Here is a 16,703-nt window from a genome sequence, read left to right on the forward strand (position 1 = left end):
GTTTTGCTCAATCAGATCAACTTTCTGAACTATGCTACATATGAAGAGTTCATTCACAAAAACAGACAACTCCGTTTGATACATTTTCAGAAAACTTTTTTATTGTTTACTTGAGTAATATCAGTCAAACTGAAGTCGAGTGGATTTGACTCAGTAGAAAAATACATGAGAAAATAAAGAAAAATATTATTATTATCTCAAACAATAAAAAAATGAGTTTTCTTAAAACGGAGTTACCTGTTTTTGCAAATGAGCTCTTCATATGATCTGCATAGGATGCAGTCATGCAGAAAGAAACCAAAGCTCATGTCCTGAATTCTGCACAGTGACGACTTAATGTTCAGTTTACATGTACTTACCTTTATCAATGTCTAATATTCAATTTACAGAAATTAAAGTTTGTAACATTTAATAAATACATCCTGTTAGGAAATGATTTTTTTTCTCTTATAAAAAAAATCAACTGATAAAGTCACAAAAATGTAATCAATTTTGGGAGAAGATAAAATTTTCCAAAAATCAAATTAGCAAAAGAAAACTTGACCTGATTGAGAAAAATAGATGCCATTTTTGGATTTAGCGGTGCAAAATGGTCCTAATTTAGTTGAAAAAAACCTAGACAACTTGCAAAAAAACATTGTAACCCATTGTTATTGATGATTGATTTATTATGTGTTTATTATTATTTATTCTAAATCAGCTGAGAGGACCTAAATGAAAAGAGTTTAACTTACAAACAAACTGAGGTGTTTTCCAGAGAACTAAACACTGAACCTAAATGAAGCCCAGCAAGTCTCATAGACTCACCTGAGTGTCACCTGTTCAGGAGGTGCATGTTTAAACATTCCAGCCTCTTTTTCATTCATGTCTACACACATGAAACATGAAACCTGAGGAGGCTTCCTCACAGCGTGAGCCATGCCAAGAAATCACAAAAACATCACATCAGTTTACAGGCTTTATTAGTTTTTAAATCACACTTCTTGTCAGGTGATCTGCAGTCAGTTCACACCTGTCGCTCCACACCTGCAGTTGTCCTCGTCGTCACGACAACAGGGAAAGGCCTGGATCACCTGAGCGATACGATCGGCCACGGTGGCGGAGCTGGCGGCGATGACTCTCCTCGACATCATGTCGAACTCCGAGCCTGAGGACACACGGACCAATTAGGGGAGGCCCCGCCCCCATAGGTACACACAGGTAACACATGACTTCACACATCGCATACACACCGTCCGTGTCCATGACGACGCCTCCAGCTTCCTGTACAATGATGGCAGAGGCAGCGATGTCCCAGCAGTGCATCCCGATGTGGTAGTAGGCGTCGGCTCCACCTGTGGCCACCTGACACATGTCGACCGCTGCTGTCCCCAAAGCACGCACCCTGCAACACGGTAAGAACACGCCAACATCACATCAACATCATATCAATGACATACCAGTGACATGCCAACAAGTCAACAACACATAAACAATGTGCCTACAACACGTCAACAACATATCTACAGTGGAACCACTAAGAATAAACAAACTGCAGCGGAACGGTTCCTGCAGCGGAACGGTTCCAGCAATAGAACAGTTCCTGTAGTGGAATGTTTCCAACAGTGGAACGGTTTGTGTGGTGGAACGGTTCCAGCAGTGGAACGGTTCCTATATTTCGGCCCACAGAGTTCCGTGTTCGTACCCGTGTACGGGGAGCTTGAGCAGTCTGCAGATGTTGGAGGTCGTGGTGGACAGAGCGACGTCATCACGCTCAGCTCCGATCTCCGTCACCACCACACACCTGCTGATGTCTGATTGGAGGAGAAACAACAAACATACACACGTGGACAAAATTGTTGGTACCCCTCAGTTAAAGAGGGAAAAACCCACAATTCTCACTGAAATCACTTGAAACTCACAAAAGTAACAATAAATAAAAATTTATTGAAAATTAAATAATCAAAATCAGCCATCACTTTTGAATTGTTGATTAACATAATTATTTAAAAAAACAAACTAATGAAATAGGGCTGGACAAAAATGATGGTACCCATAACTTAATATTTTGTTGCACAACCTTTTGAGGCAATCACTGCAATTAAACGATTTCTGTATTTGTCAATGAGCGTTCTGCAGCTGTCAACAGGTATTTTGGCCCACTCCTCATGAGCAAACAGCTCCAGTTGTCTCAGGTTTGATGGGTGTCTTCTCCAAATGGCATGTTTCAGCTCCTTCCACATATGTTCAATGGGATTCAGATCTGGGCTCATAGAAGGCCACTTTAGAATAGTCCAACGCTTTTCTCTCAGCCATTCTTGGGTGTTTTTGGCTGTGTGTTTTGGATCGTTGTCCTGTTGGAAGACCCATGACCTGCGACTGAGACCAAGCTTTCTGACACTAGGCAGCACATTTCTCTCCAGAATGCCTTGATAGTCTTCAGATTTCATCGTACCTTGCACACTTTCAAGACACCCTGTGCCAGATGCAGCAAAGCAGCCCCAAAACATTACTGAGCCTCCTCCATGTTTCACCGTAGGGACAGTGTTCTTTTCTTCGTATGCTTGGTTTTTGAGTCTATGAACATAGAGTTGATGTGCCTTACCAAAAAGCTCCAGTTTGGTCTCATCTGTCCAAAGGACATTCTCCCAGAAGCTTTGTGGCTTGTCAACATGCATTTTTGCAAATTCCAGTCTGGCTTTTTTATGAGTTTTTTTCAGCAGTGGTGTCCTCCTTGGTCGTCTCCCATGAAGTCCACTTTGGCTCAAACAACGACGAATGGTGCGATCTGACACTGATGTACCTTGGCCTTGGAGTTCACCTTTAATTTCTTTGGAGGTTGCTCTGGGCTCTTTGGATACAATTCCAACGATCCGTCTCTTCAATTTGTCATCAATTTTCCTCTTGCGGCCACGTCCAGGGAGGTTGGCTACTGTCCCGTGGGTCTTGAACTTCTGAATAATATGAGCCACTGTTGTCACAGGAACTTCAAGCTGTTTAGAGATGGTCTTATAGCCTTTACCTTTAAGATGTTTGTCTATCATTTTTTTTCGGATGTCCTGGGACAATTCTCTCCTTCGCTTTCTGTTGTCCATGTTCAGTGTGGTACACACCTTTTCACCTAACAGCAGGGTGACTACTTGTCTCCCTTTAAATAGGCAGACTGACTGATTATGAGTTTGGAAACACCTGTGATGTCAATTAAATGACACACCTGAGTTAATCATGTCACTCTGGTCAAATAGTTTTCAATCTTTTATAGAGGTACCATCATTTTTGTCCAGGCCTGTTTCATTAGTTTGTTTTTTTAAATAATTATGTTAATCAACAATTCAAAAGTGATGGCTGTTTTTGATTATTTAATTTTCAATAAATTTTTATTTATGGTTACTTTTGTGAGTTTCAAGTGATTTCAGTGAGAATTGTGGGTTTTTCCTTCTTTAACTGAGGGGTACCAACAATTTTGTCCACGTGTGTATGTCCACCTTAAAGTCTCTGGTCACCATCAACAGCTGAGAACCAGCTGACATGATGTCATGTGTGATGTAACACGTGTGATGTCACCTTGCTGTCCAGAGACGTACAGTGGTTCTCCGTTGAGGAACGCTCCTCCTCCTCTCTGAGCGTAGAACAGTTTGTCCTCCACACAGCTGTACACGATCCCAAACTGGATCTGACCGGCGACAGGTGAATTAACTGACTGACAGGTGTACTGACTGACAGGTGAACTGACTGACTGACAGGTGAACTGACTGACTGACAGGTGAACTGACTGACTGACAGGTGTACTGACTGACTGACAGGTGTACTGACTGACAGGTGTACTGACTGACAGGTGAACTGACTGACTGGCAGGTGAACTGACTGACTGGCAGGTGAACTGACTGACTGGCAGGTGAACTGACTGACTGACAGGTGTACTGACTGACTGACAGGTGTACTGACTGACTGACAGGTGAACTGACTGACTGAAAGGTGTACTGACTGACAGGTGTACTGACTGACTGACAGGTGAACTGACTGACTGACAGGTGAACTGACTGACTGACAGGTGAACTGACTGACTGACAGGTGAACTGACTGACAGGTGAACTGACTGACAGGTGTACTGACTGACAGGTGAACTGACTGACAGGTGAACTGACTGACAGGTGAACTGACTGACAGGTGAACTGACTGACAGGTGTACTGACTGACAGGTGAACTGACTGACAGGTGAACTAACTGACAGGTGAACTAACTGACAGGTGAACTGACTGACAGGTGAACTAACTGACAGGTGAACTAACTGACAGGTGAACTGACTGACAGGTGAACTGACTGACAGGTGTACTGACTGACAGGTGAACTGACTGACTGGCAGGTGAACTGACTGACTGACAGGTGTACTGACTGACAGGTGTACTGACTGACTGACAGGTGTACTGACTGACTGACAGGTGTACTGACTGACTGACAGGTGTACTGACTGACAGGTGTACTGACTGACAGGTGTACTGACTGACAGGTGAACTGACTGACAGGTGAACTGACTGACAGGTGAACTGACTGACAGGTGAACTGACTGACAGGTGAACTGACTGACAGGTGTACTGACTGACAGGTGTACTGACTGACAGGTGAACTGACTGACAGGTGTACTGACTGACAGGTGAACTGACTGACAGGTGAACTGACTGACAGGTGAACTGACTGACAGGTGTACTGACTGACAGGTGAACTGACTGACAGGTGAACTGACTGACAGGTGAACTGACTGACAGGTGAACTGACTGACAGGTGTACTGACTGACAGGTGTACTGACTGACAGGTGAACTGACTGACAGGTGTACTGACTGACAGGTGTACTGACTGACAGGTGTACTGACTGACAGGTGAACTAACTGACAGGTGAACTGACTGACAGGTGTACTAACTGACAGGTGAACTGACTGACAGGTGAACTGACTGACAGGTGTACTAACTGACAGGTGTACTAACTGACAGGTGAACTGACTGACAGGTGAACTAACTGACAGGTGAACTGACTGACAGGTGTACTAACTGACAGGTGTACTAACTGACAGGTGAACTGACTGACAGGTGAACTGACTGACTGACAGGTGAACTGACTGACTGACAGGTGTACTGACTGACTGACAGGTGTACTGACTGACTGACAGGTGTACTGACTGACTGACAGGTGTACTTACTGACTGACAGGTGAACTGACTGACAGGTGAACTGACTGACAGGTGAACTGACTGACAGGTGAACTAACTGACAGGTGAACTAACTGACAGGTGAACTGACTGACTGACAGGTGAACTAACTGACAGGTGAACTGACTGACAGGTGAACTGACTGACTGACAGGTGAACTGACTGACTGACAGGTGAACTGACTGACTGACAGGTGAACTGACTGACTGACAGGTGAACTGACTGACTGACAGGTGAACTGACTGACTGACAGGTGTACTGACTGACTGACAGGTGTACTGACTGACAGGTGAACTGACTGACAGGTGAACTGACTGACAGGTGAACTGACTGACAGGTGAACTGACTGACAGGTGAACTGACTGACAGGTGAACTGACTGACAGGTGTACTGACTGACAGGTGAACTGACTGACAGGTGTACTGACTGACAGGTGAACTGACTGACAGGTGAACTGACTGACAGGTGAACTGACTGACAGGTGTACTGACTGACAGGTGAACTGACTGACAGGTGAACTGACTGACAGGTGAACTGACTGACAGGTGTACTGACTGACAGGTGAACTGACTGACAGGTGAACTGACTGACAGGTGTACTGACTGACAGGTGAACTGACTGACAGGTGTACTGACTGACAGGTGAACTGACTGACAGGTGAACTGACTGACAGGTGAACTAACTGACAGGTGAACTGACTGACAGGTGAACTAACTGACAGGTGAACTGACTGACTGACAGGTGAACTAACTGACAGGTGAACTGACTGACAGGTGTACTAACTGACAGGTGAACTGACTGACAGGTGAACTGACTGACAGGTGAACTGACTGACAGGTGAACTGACTGACTGACAGGTGAACTGACTGACTGACAGGTGAACTGACTGACTGACAGGTGAACTGACTGACTGACAGGTGTACTGACTGACAGGTGAACTGACTGACAGGTGAACTGACTGACAGGTGAACTGACTGACAGGTGAACTGACTGACAGGTGAACTAACTGACAGGTGAACTAACTGACAGGTGAACTGACTGACAGGTGAACTGACTGACAGGTGAACTAACTGACAGGTGAACTGACTGACTGACAGGTGTACTAACTGACAGGTGTACTGACTGACAGGTGAACTGACTGACAGGTGAACTGACTGACTGACAGGTGAACTGACTGACTGACAGGTGAACTGACTGACTGACAGGTGAACTGACTGACTGACAGGTGAACTGACTGACTGACAGGTGAACTGACTGACTGGCAGGTGAACTGACTGACTGGCAGGTGTACTGACTGACTGACAGGTGTACTGACTGACTGACAGGTGAACTGACTGACTGACAGGTGAACTGACTGACTGACAGGTGAACTGACTGACTGACAGGTGAACTGACTGACTGACAGGTGTACTGACTGGTGAGCTTACCTGTTTGTTGAAGGTGAAGGCGATGGAAATGGCCACGAATGGAAACCTGTGAGAAGAGAGCAGAAGGTTCTGGGTTTGATTCCAGATCCAGTAGAGGAGCCGTTTGAAAGTCACTTCAACATGACGGAACCGTTTCTGTCTTCAGAACCTTCATGTGTGTCTACATGAAGATTAGATTTTAGTGAAAGTGGTGAAATGCTGACAGCTGCTAGACACAGTGGAACTGCGTTCTGTTGGTAGAACGGTTCTCTAATCAGAAGGTTGCAGGTTCCATATCAGCCCCCTCCCAAACATCCACCGCTGCAGCACTTTCCTGTAATCTCTCATTACTTCTTGTTGTCCACACTCTTTATTTGCAGCGCTACCAGCAGATCAAAGTTTTTGCTGATTCTGTGTAAGATGACACCTGTTCTGTGTAGTGACATGTCAGCAGAAGAAACCACCTGTGTGTGACATCAGAGTGTGGGTGGAGCTTCTCACCTGTGGACAAAATTCACTGTGCCATCGATGGGGTCGATGATCCAGGTGGGACTGTCAGTCAGCTCCAGACGCTCACCTGCAGCCACAGACTCCTCCCCGATGAACCTGAGGTGTAGAACACAGATCACAGGTCTGCCGGTTCTCCTGAGAACCCGCAGAACTAAGACATACAACAGAACAAGAACCTATGTTCTACTTCATCAAGAAAATGAAGAAATGATGCTGATTATGAAATGAAAGCAGAGCAGAACCTGTGCTGAGGGTTCCTACAGTAGAACGTGGTAGAACAGAGCAGAACCTGTGCTGAGGGTTCCTACAGTAGAACGTGGTAGAACAGAGCAGAACCTGTGCTGAGGGTTCCTACAGTAGAACGTGGTAGAACAGAGCAGAACCTGTGCTGAGGGTTCCTACAGTAGAACGTGGTAGAACAGAGCAGAACCTGTGCTGAGGGTTCCTACAGTAGAACGTGGTAGAACAGAGCAGAACCTGTGCTGAGGGTTCCTACAGTAGAACGTGGTAGAACAGAGCAGAACCTGTGCTGAGGGTTCCTACAGTAGAACGTGGTAGAACAGAGCAGAACCTGTGCTGAGGGTTCCTACAGTAGAACGTGGTAGAACAGAGCAGCACAGCAGAACCTGTGCTGAGGGTTCCTACAGTAGAACGTGGTAGAACAGAGCAGAACCTGTGCTGAGGGTTCCTACAGTAGAACGTGGTAGAACAGAGCAGAACCTGTGCTGAGGGTAGCGGTTCCTGATGGCAGAGATCAGGATCTTCTCGACTCTCTGATCCGTTTCCGTCACCAGATCCGCCGGAGAACTTTTCAGCTTCACCTCTTTGTGCTGCTGAAACGCCGACAGAACCACCTGAGGAACCACCAGAGAACCACTCTGAACAGCATGATTCAGGTTACTTACTAACAAAGTAAACTCAGACGTCTGATGGCTGTAGAAACACGGAAATGACACATGAAGTAAACAGACGTCAGACTGCAGGAGAACACACAGCTGTGTGTTTCGGGTGTGTGCACCTGATGTTCGTGACATTCCAGAATATTTTTTATCAGTGACCCCCCTCTGAACCTGAATGACATCACCAGCTGTCCCTGGAGCTGATTGGATGCCTACAGCAGCTGCGACTGCTGAGTCAGCACTCACACCTGGAACACCTGGTCTAATCAAACTGCTGCCTTGGCGTCCAGCCGGCGGTCCATTTGATTGGTTGGCTCTCCTCTGATTGGAGCCCCCTCCCCAGTGACCCGTCTCAGTGCTGCGTTCTCATTGGTCGCCATGACTCTTACCTCACTGGCCTGTTTAGCGATGGAGATCCCAAAGTTCAGACAGTCGGTCCAGTTGGCCATGACGAGAAAATGTGACAGAGTAACGCCTCCTGTCAGAGAACAGAGACGTCAGAGGACAGGAAAGGAAGAAGAACTCAGCAGGAGATCAGAGGAACCCGCAGGAAGAGAACAGTGTTCCAAAAGAAGAAGAAAAACAATAAGAAAAACAAGGACAAGGATGGAAGTGAAAGATTAGAACCTGTAGAACCTGTGAAACCAGCGGCAGTAGTAGAACCAGCAGTAGTAGAACCTGCAGCAGTAGAACCAGCAGCAGTAGTAGAAACAGCAGCAGTAGAACCTATAGAACCTGTGGAACCGGCAGCAGTGGCTCCAGGGGGAATGAGTTTCTGTACATTTTCTTTAATACAACGATCAGCCAATCAGAGCTCAGCTCCTCCTACTCCTCGAACACAGCCAGCCAATGACAGAGCAGCTGGAGTGTCAGGCTCCGCCCCTTCACAGCAGGAGAGTCTGCAGAAGTTTTAGAACTGTTGGTTCCTCCAGGATGAGACGTTCCATCAGAAGTCGTCTCTGTACCAGTTCTAAACTGGAAACATGAACTTTATCAACAAACAGAATTCTGCTGACGGACGTCTGATGTTCTCCATTAGAACTTTCAGAGTCTGAACCCTTCATCAGGTTCACATCAGGACCTTCTGTTCCAAAAAATCTAAATCTAATTTATTCATAAAGCACTTTGGTGCTGTACACAAGCGTAAAAACAAAATAAAAAACAATAAAACTAGATAAAAACAATAAAACTAAAAGCAAAATAAACAAAACCATAAACAATAACTAGAAGAGACAGACTGGCCTGCCCATCCCAGATACAAACCTATGAGAACAACAAAGCTACGTGCTGTGAAATGCTGAAGAAAAATCAGTGAGGAGGCCTGTCTGATGAGCAGCAGCAGCTCATTCCAGTTTGGAGCTGCAACAGGTAAACGTTCTGTTTAATCTGCAGTAAGAGAAAACCTTCATTCAGACGGTTCTCCCTCTGTTCCTTCATGGAGTCACGTAGAACCCACAGATGCTGTTTGCCTTCAGATTGGATCTGAATGGAACGTGGTTCTCTGCTTGTCTGGGAGACGTCAGTCCGATCATTCTCTGATTGGCTGGTTCAGAACTCTGCTCTGATTGGCTGATCCCATGGCAGCAGAAATAAATAGAAAAGCACAAAGAAGAGAACCAGAGAACCACACAGAACACATGGACCAGCTTTAATCTAGAACAGTCACACACATCAGGATGCAAACATGTTTATTCTGCTCTCAGGGAGCTCTGTGATTGGCTGAAGAATGTAAACAAGCAATGGTTTATTTAAAGATGCTTCTGCAGCAGTGTCCAGGTGATGACTGGTCACCTCTCGCCCCGCCCTCCCAGTCCCTGTGTGTGATTGGCTGGCTGTCAGGATGTCATCTGCCCTTCTTCATCTTGGCCACCTTCTCCTTCCTCTTCTTCACGTGTTTGGGTACTTTACTTCTCCTCTTCTCCCTCTGAGCTTCTTTCACCATCTTCTTCCTCTCCTGAAACAGACAGCAGTGTTAGGGTTAGGGTTCTTCAGGAACGTTCCACCTCTACCTCTGATCTCCACCTTTCTGTCCACCGCAGCCTCCTCATCCTGCTCCTGCTGCTCCTCTTCATCGTCCTCCTCTTCCTCGTCCTCTGAGGTACAGCACTCGTCTTCCAGCAGCGCAGGAACCTGAGGACACATGGATGCTGTCACCATCATGCTAGGCTAGGCTAAGCTAGGCTAGGTTAAGCTAGGCTAGGCTGACAGCAGCGAGTGAGAGGTGTTCGTACCGTCTGAACTCCAGACAGATCCTTCTTCAGTCCAGTCAGCGTTTGATAGAGAACCTGAGGAACACAGAACATCATGGTCACTTCCACCCTGTTGTGCTGCGTTCTGATTGGCCGTGTGGCTGTGATGCGTACGTTGTCGTCGTGTCCGCTGATGGCCGACTCCTCCTCCTTGGTCCTCATCAGGTCCACGTCTCTCTCGTAGTGACTGACCTCGGTCAGCGTTCGGGGGATGTAGGCCTTCTTGAACACCTGGGAGGCGACAGGTGAAAGGTCAGATGGCTGGAGAGGATGTTACCATGGTAACCACCTGAGCATGCTCTGTCACCTCCTCGTCCACTCGGTCCTGATCCGACCGCTGCTCTGACGTTCGCTCCGCTGCGATCACCATCGCCTGGACGACCAAACACACATTTAGATTTAAAGTTCACGTTTATGCAGAAAGTTTCACCTGTCTCAGTAAAGATGTGTGTATGTAGTTTGTTTTGTAAACAAAAGGGTGTTGTGTTGTCTTCATTAATAAACTTACGTTGTCTTTATAAAGAAAGTTGTGTTGTTTTTCTAAATAAAGTTGCGTTCTTTATCAAAGACAGTTACGTTGTCTTCATGAATAAAGTTGTTGTCATGGTTACAGACCTTGTCCAGGTATTGGTCGATGTTGCTGCAGGTGATCGACGGATCAGTGACGAAATCAAACAGTTCTCTGACCGTCATCACAGCGATGCCACGTTTCCCAAAGAACTCTGGGAAAAAACAGAACATCAGAGAGAACGGTTCTTCACTCACTAACAGAACAACATCGAGACCCAATCTCAGAACCGGCTTTATTTCGTCGGTGGTTTTGAACCTCAGATCAGGAACCTCTGATCAGGAACCTTCTCTCCTCACCGTTCACGTTGCTGCAGTCCTTCCTGAGGAACTCCAGAGCGTGAGGATGATCGTGTTCCACCGACTGCGACACGTCGATGATGTAAGCGTCTCCGTCGTGATACCTGTTGACAGATGAGGAGCCGTTAGAGAACCTCGGTGGAACATCTCCTACGAGGTTTATTCTGAAAGGATGGTCTCACAGCATGTTGAACTCGCTGAGGTCAGCGTGGACGAGGCGAGCATCCTGGAACATCTTCCTCATGTTCTGTAGAACCTGCAGGTAGAGCTCCCGAGCCTTCGAATCCGACAAGGACACGTTCTTCAGGAGAGGAGCCGGCCTGATCGATCAGAACACCAGAGAACAATCAATACCATAGAGGACGATCAATACAGCAGAGAACGATCAATACAGCAGAGAACGATCAATACATGGCATGCCGGTGCTTCAGTCGGTTCTTACATGTTTTCTTTTCCAATGAAGCTCATCAGCAGAACGTGACTCCGGAGCAGCAGAGGTTCTGGACTGGGGATTCCTGCCGTCTGCAGCCTGTAACACAACAACTTGCAGGTTCTACTTTTCTACTGGGTTCTACCAATCAAACCAGATTCTACCGAGTTTTATGTGTCTACTGGGTTCTACATAGAACCTGATCTAGCACAGAATTAGGGCTGGTCCGAATAGCCATTTCTGGGCTCTGGATATTCGGCCCCAATTAATGATGAATATCTGAATATTGGCAGGGAAGATCGGGCTCAGAATCAGCACTGAAAAGACCAAGGCTATGATGGTAAACAACAACAACAACAACAGCAACAACATTAACAACTTAATCATGGTTGGACAACAAGCAGTAGAAGCAGTAGACCAATTCACCTATCTGGGCAGTGTGCTGGCAAGTGATGGAGGCGTAGAAGCAGACGTCAACTGCAGAATTGGAAAAGGTGCCGCTGTCTTCAGAAAAATGAATCGAATCTGGTGAACATCAACAATAGCAACAGCCACCAAGCTCAAGCTGTACAACACTATTGTGCTACCCACGACGCTGTATGCCTGCGAAACCTGGAAAATGACTTCAAAAATCCAAAAGAAACTCGACACTTTTCATCAAAGATGCCTGCGGAGGATCCTGAAAGTCAGCTACCAAGATAGAATAACTAACGAGGAGATCCACCAGAGAACCAACACAAAGCCACTACACGAAACAATAACACTGCGTCGCGTCAAGCTGGCTGGGCATATCCTGAGGTTTCCTGAACAACGCCATGCAAAAACCGCGATGACCTGGGTTCCAAGCGAAGGGAAGCGCAAGAGAGGACGCCCAAAGACTACCTGGAGACGGACATTTCAAGCAGACCTAACAATAGCACAACAGCAACTTGGAACCACCATCACCTGGGACAATGCCGAGGCGCAGGACCGATTGCAGTGGAGAAAGTTTGCAGCCCAATGTTCTACGCAGAACAGGCGGACCTAAGTGCTAAGTAATCTGAATATTGGGACCACACGACATCATCTGACTTGGGATTTGAATATTTGGATCTCAAAATTAATATTTGGATACCACCTTAATGACCGAATATTCGGATATTCGGGTCCCGCCCTACATAGAACCCATATCAAGTTCTACTGCAAACTGAATGTCTGTCAGATCAGGTTCCACTCGGTTCTACCAATCACGTTAAGTTTTACTTGTACAGCACAAATTAAGTGCTAGGTTCTTTCTGTCAATCGACTGGTTTCTATTGGCTTCTATTTGTCAGTGACATCAGGTTCTACTGGATTCTCTAAGAGAGTAGAAAGGTTCTGACCTGATAAGGTTCCTCATCTCTTTCTCAGCCCATGTTCTCACCATCTTCCTGGGGTTTCCTTTACAGTAACCATGACGGAACCTGTAGAACATGAGAAATCAGACTTTTACTGAAGGAATGGTAGTGTCAGACCTACCTGAACTCTTCTTCTGTGGTGTCAGACCTACCTGAACTCTCCGCTGACGTATTTGTCTCGGTCTTTGAACAGCAGGATGGACGTCTTGTAGATCTTGATGGCTCTGCTGTCTCCGGCCGCTGTGCTAGCATGATAAACATTAGCCTGAAAAACATGTTGCAGAACGTTCAGCCGGAGAACCTGAGGTCAGCACAACGTTCAGCCGGAGAACCTGAGGTCAGCACAACGTTCAGCCGGAGAACCTGAGGTCAGCAGACTCGGACCACGTGTTGTTTCTCATTATTATTGTAAACTTCCATGTTTCAGTGATCTTGTTTTGCTGGTGATTATTATACATATTATCTGTGATTTATCTGGCATGTTTTCTCTGTGTGTAGTTTGTGTCATGCATGACCTTGTAGGTTACTTGTTTATATTTAGGGCTGTCAAAATGATCCGCTATCATGATTAATCTGATTAAAAACTTTAACGCAGAATGACTCTAAATCCCTGAAACGTCTCTGGCAGCGCATTTCCTGCAGTTTGTCCCAGCAGACTGACCGTAGTGCTGTGGATCCGGTAGAAGCAAAACCAAGGAGCTGCACATGAAAGACGGCAAACAGTAGAACCCGGCTGATTTATCAGCTTGCTGATTAAATTTGTCCATTATCGCTCTTTTCAAAATAATCATCAGCCACAGTTAAACGCAGATATATTCTGAATTTGTCATTAAACAGTAAATGTTGTTAATGATGTCGTTTCTTCGTTTCAGCTACAGCCAGGTAACATTACAGGAGTGGGCGGAGCCGACAGGTGAGTTCAGAACCACGTTATGAAATTAACAATGACTCGTGTCTCCTGCTTCAGCAAAGAGAAAAAGTTAAAGTTTAAATAATTAACATGATGTCTGAGTTTTATTTGTCTTGCATCCTAGAACGTGACCCAGACTGGAACAGAAACTCGCTGTGTGTTATGGAGGAACATCGGTGTGGGACTATTAGTGACCATTATAGATACAAAGATACTTTTGTTTTCCATCTGAGAAAGGTTCTCTGGTTTTTATTTTGGTTCATGTGAGTCCTGACTTCATGGTAAAGAAAATAATGGAGCAGAGAAAATGTGATTTAAGGTTAAAGAACATCAGAGGGCTGCAGAAATAGTTTTACAGGAACGTCACTCATTATATATAAACTACCTCTAATCTGCAGCAACTAGAAGCACCAGACCAGCTGTATTTCAGAACTCATTTATAGATGACTCTTTAAGGTTTTATCATTTCCCAGATGTTTAATGCTTTGTTGCATGTTTTTGAAAATTCCTCTCTGTTGTAAGTTAAACAAACATCAAAGGTCAACGCATTAAAACAGTCAAATGTTCTGCCTGTAATTCAGATCTTTGTCGTTGGAAGCGTTAAGGGACCAAAAAATAAGTCATTTTATTCATTAGAGATTGGAAATGAATCAGGTGATTAATCAGTTATCGGCTTCAGTCGGGTCCTACTAAACAGCACGTTGGCCCTCTGGTGGGAAATCTGAATACCAAAAAAACTCAGAATGGAACAGTTGACCGACATCCAGTAATATTCACTCTCTGCAGGAAGGAGTTTTCTGTTCCAGCTTAAAGTAACACATTAAGGTGAGATTCTAACACGGACCTTTAAAGGTTATAATAAACTCCTGAAGTCTTCAGTTTATTCTCTTCTATAATCTGTTTGCTCATGCAGCATAATTTAGATTAAAAAGGAATGATATTTATTTGTGATTAATTGAAATTAATCCATGGCAACCATGTGATTAATCTGATTAAACATTTTAATCGTTTGACATAAACTCTGTACTTTATTTTTTGTGACTGAACCTCATCCTGCTGGTCCAGTGGCTCACCTTTAGCTCTGTGCTGTGACCTTAATCCATTCCAGAATTCCCAAAGTTTGACTTCCTGGTTGTCTTAGTTTCAATTAGTTTTAGATTTGTTTTGAAAAACACAAACATGGCGCACAGTTCTCATTTGTGTTTCTGAAGATGGATCAGTTTTTCTTCGTTGTATTTGACAGACTGAACGCCATTATTCAGACCACAGTGATGTCATTGCTGACACAAACATTGTGGTCCAATCAGAGCGCGGTGCACTGATCAGTAGATAAGAATCAATATATTGGTTTCTGACCTCCTTCCCGGTGCTGATGCAGCCGTTGATCTCACAGATGATTCCTCGACTCAACATCTTGAAGAGAATCATTCGAGTTCGAGGATCCAAAACCTGCCGAGAAGAGAAAAGCTGATTATTGATCCGGTTCATCGATCACTTCAACGAGCATTTTATTCTCTACACAACCCTCACCTGTTCAACTGTGGCTCGATCTGATTTGTCCTTCACTCTGTACCTGTGGAAAGCAGCCAATCAGAATGTTAATCACACTGTCACATGACTGTGATGTCACAGCATCAGGTGAGTTCAGACGTACGTGTCGGCGTCTTTCTGTTTCTGCATCGTCATCACTTTATTGATCACCGAGTCGGCAAAGTTCAGTTTATCTGAAACACAGAAACCGATCAGGCGGTCAAACATTACGATCATAATTCATTTAACATAACGATTGTTCATCATACAGGAATACTGTGTGTTACTGTGTGTGTTACTGTGTGTGTTACTGTGTGTGTTACTGTGTGTGTTACTGTGTGTGTGTGTGTGTGTGTGTGTGTGTGTTACTGTGTGTGTAACTGTGTGTGTAACTGTGTGTGTTACTGTGTGTGTTACTGTGTGTGTGTGTGTGTGTGTGTGTGTTACTGTGTGTGTGTGTGTGTGTGTGTGTAACTGTGTGTGTTACTGTGTGTGTTACTGTGTGTGTAACTGTGTGTGTAACTGTGTGTGTAACTGTGTGTGTTACTGTGTGTGTTACTGTGTGTGTGTGTGTGTGTGTGTGTGTGTGTGTGTGTGTGTTACTGTGTGTGTGTGTGTGTGTGTGTGTGTGTGTGTGTGTGTTACTGTGTGTGTGTGTGTGTGTTACTGTGTGTGTGTGTGTGTGTGTGTGTGTGTGTGTTACTTTGTGTGTGTGTGTGTGTGTGTGTGTGTGTGTGTTACTGTGTGTGTGTGTGTGTGTGTGTGTGTGTGTGTGTGTGTGTGTGTGTGTTACTGTGTGTGTGTGTGTGTGTGTGTGTGTGTGTGTGTGTGTTACTGTGTGTGTTACTGTGTGTGTGTGTGTGTGTGTTACTGTGTGTGTGTGTGTGTGTGTGTGTGTGTGTTACTGTGTGTGTTACTGTGTGTGTTACTGTGTGTGTGTGTGTGTGTGTGTGTTACTGTGTGTGTGTGTGTGTGTGTGTTACTGTGTGTGTGTGTGTGTGTGTTACTGTGTGTGTGTGTGAGTGTGTGTGTGTGTGTGTGTTACTGTGTGTGTTACTGTGTGTGTGTGTGTGTGTGTGTGTTACTGTGTGTGTGTGTGTGTGTTACTGTGTGTGTGTGTGTGTGTTACTGTGTGTGTTACTGTGTGTGTGTGTGTGTGTGTGTGTGTGTGTGTGTGTGTGTGTGTGTGTGTGTGTTACTGTGTGTGTTACTGTGTGTGTTACTGTGTGTGTGTGTGTGTGTGTTACTGTGTGTGTAACTGTGTGTGTTACTGTGTGTGTTACTGTGTGTGTGTGTGTGTGTGTGTGTGTGTGTGTGTGTGTTACTGTGTGTGTGTGTGTGTGTG

General features: G+C 45.3%; 2 protein-coding genes and 1 long non-coding RNA gene across 6 annotated transcripts in view; 1 reads left to right on the forward strand and 2 right to left on the reverse strand.

Annotated features, from left to right (window-relative positions):
- Positions 1-945: 945 nt before the first annotated feature.
- On the reverse strand, positions 946-9,065 carry LOC110971189 (inositol monophosphatase 1-like). 3 transcript variants are annotated; one of them, XM_051953878.1, is made up of 9 exons: positions 8,624-9,053; positions 8,386-8,474; positions 7,818-7,951; positions 7,089-7,193; positions 6,609-6,654; positions 3,544-3,652; positions 1,685-1,793; positions 1,233-1,384; positions 946-1,147 (listed from the first exon to the last, which is right to left on the reverse strand). In XM_051953878.1, exons 2-9 carry the CDS (start codon positions 8,443-8,445, stop codon positions 1,002-1,004), a joined length of 861 nt encoding a protein of 286 aa, XP_051809838.1. In that variant the 5' UTR covers positions 8,446-8,474; positions 8,624-9,053; the 3' UTR covers positions 946-1,001. The 3 variants fall into 3 exon arrangements, with proteins under 3 accessions (XP_051809838.1, XP_051809837.1, XP_051809836.1); XM_051953877.1 differs by having other exon boundaries at positions 8,386-9,053; XM_051953876.1 differs by having other exon boundaries at positions 7,818-9,065.
- On the forward strand, positions 3,550-6,590 carry LOC127535598 (uncharacterized). The gene is made up of 6 exons (XR_007944475.1): positions 3,550-3,666; positions 3,703-3,722; positions 3,875-3,934; positions 4,379-4,438; positions 5,047-5,162; positions 6,467-6,590. It is a non-coding gene; the product is annotated as an uncharacterized LOC127535598 (long non-coding RNA).
- A 562-nt stretch (positions 9,066-9,627) lies between the features above and the next one.
- LOC127535538 (serine/threonine-protein kinase RIO1-like) overlaps positions 9,628-16,703 on the reverse strand; it is a 12,559-nt gene continuing 5,483 nt past the window's right edge. For both annotated transcript variants that reach the window (XM_051953838.1, XM_051953837.1), the window contains exons 4-17: positions 15,483-15,552; positions 15,359-15,401; positions 15,185-15,277; positions 13,071-13,183; positions 12,904-12,984; positions 11,555-11,641; positions 11,295-11,432; positions 11,113-11,216; positions 10,861-10,967; positions 10,553-10,618; positions 10,360-10,476; positions 10,228-10,281; positions 10,019-10,126; positions 9,628-9,950 (exon numbers count right to left, since the gene is read on the reverse strand). In XM_051953838.1, coding sequence (XP_051809798.1) covers positions 9,840-9,950; positions 10,019-10,126; positions 10,228-10,281; positions 10,360-10,476; positions 10,553-10,618; positions 10,861-10,967; positions 11,113-11,216; positions 11,295-11,432; positions 11,555-11,641; positions 12,904-12,984; positions 13,071-13,183; positions 15,185-15,277; positions 15,359-15,401; positions 15,483-15,552 — 1,292 coding nt within the window. In that variant the 3' untranslated portion in view covers positions 9,628-9,839. The remainder of the gene's footprint in view (positions 9,951-10,018; positions 10,127-10,227; positions 10,282-10,359; positions 10,477-10,552; positions 10,619-10,860; positions 10,968-11,112; positions 11,217-11,294; positions 11,433-11,554; positions 11,642-12,903; positions 12,985-13,070; positions 13,184-15,184; positions 15,278-15,358; positions 15,402-15,482; positions 15,553-16,703) is intronic.

The sequence above is a fragment of the Acanthochromis polyacanthus genome, chromosome 9, assembly GCF_021347895.1.
Source record: "Acanthochromis polyacanthus isolate Apoly-LR-REF ecotype Palm Island chromosome 9, KAUST_Apoly_ChrSc, whole genome shotgun sequence".
NCBI lineage: Eukaryota > Metazoa > Chordata > Actinopteri > Pomacentridae > Acanthochromis > Acanthochromis polyacanthus.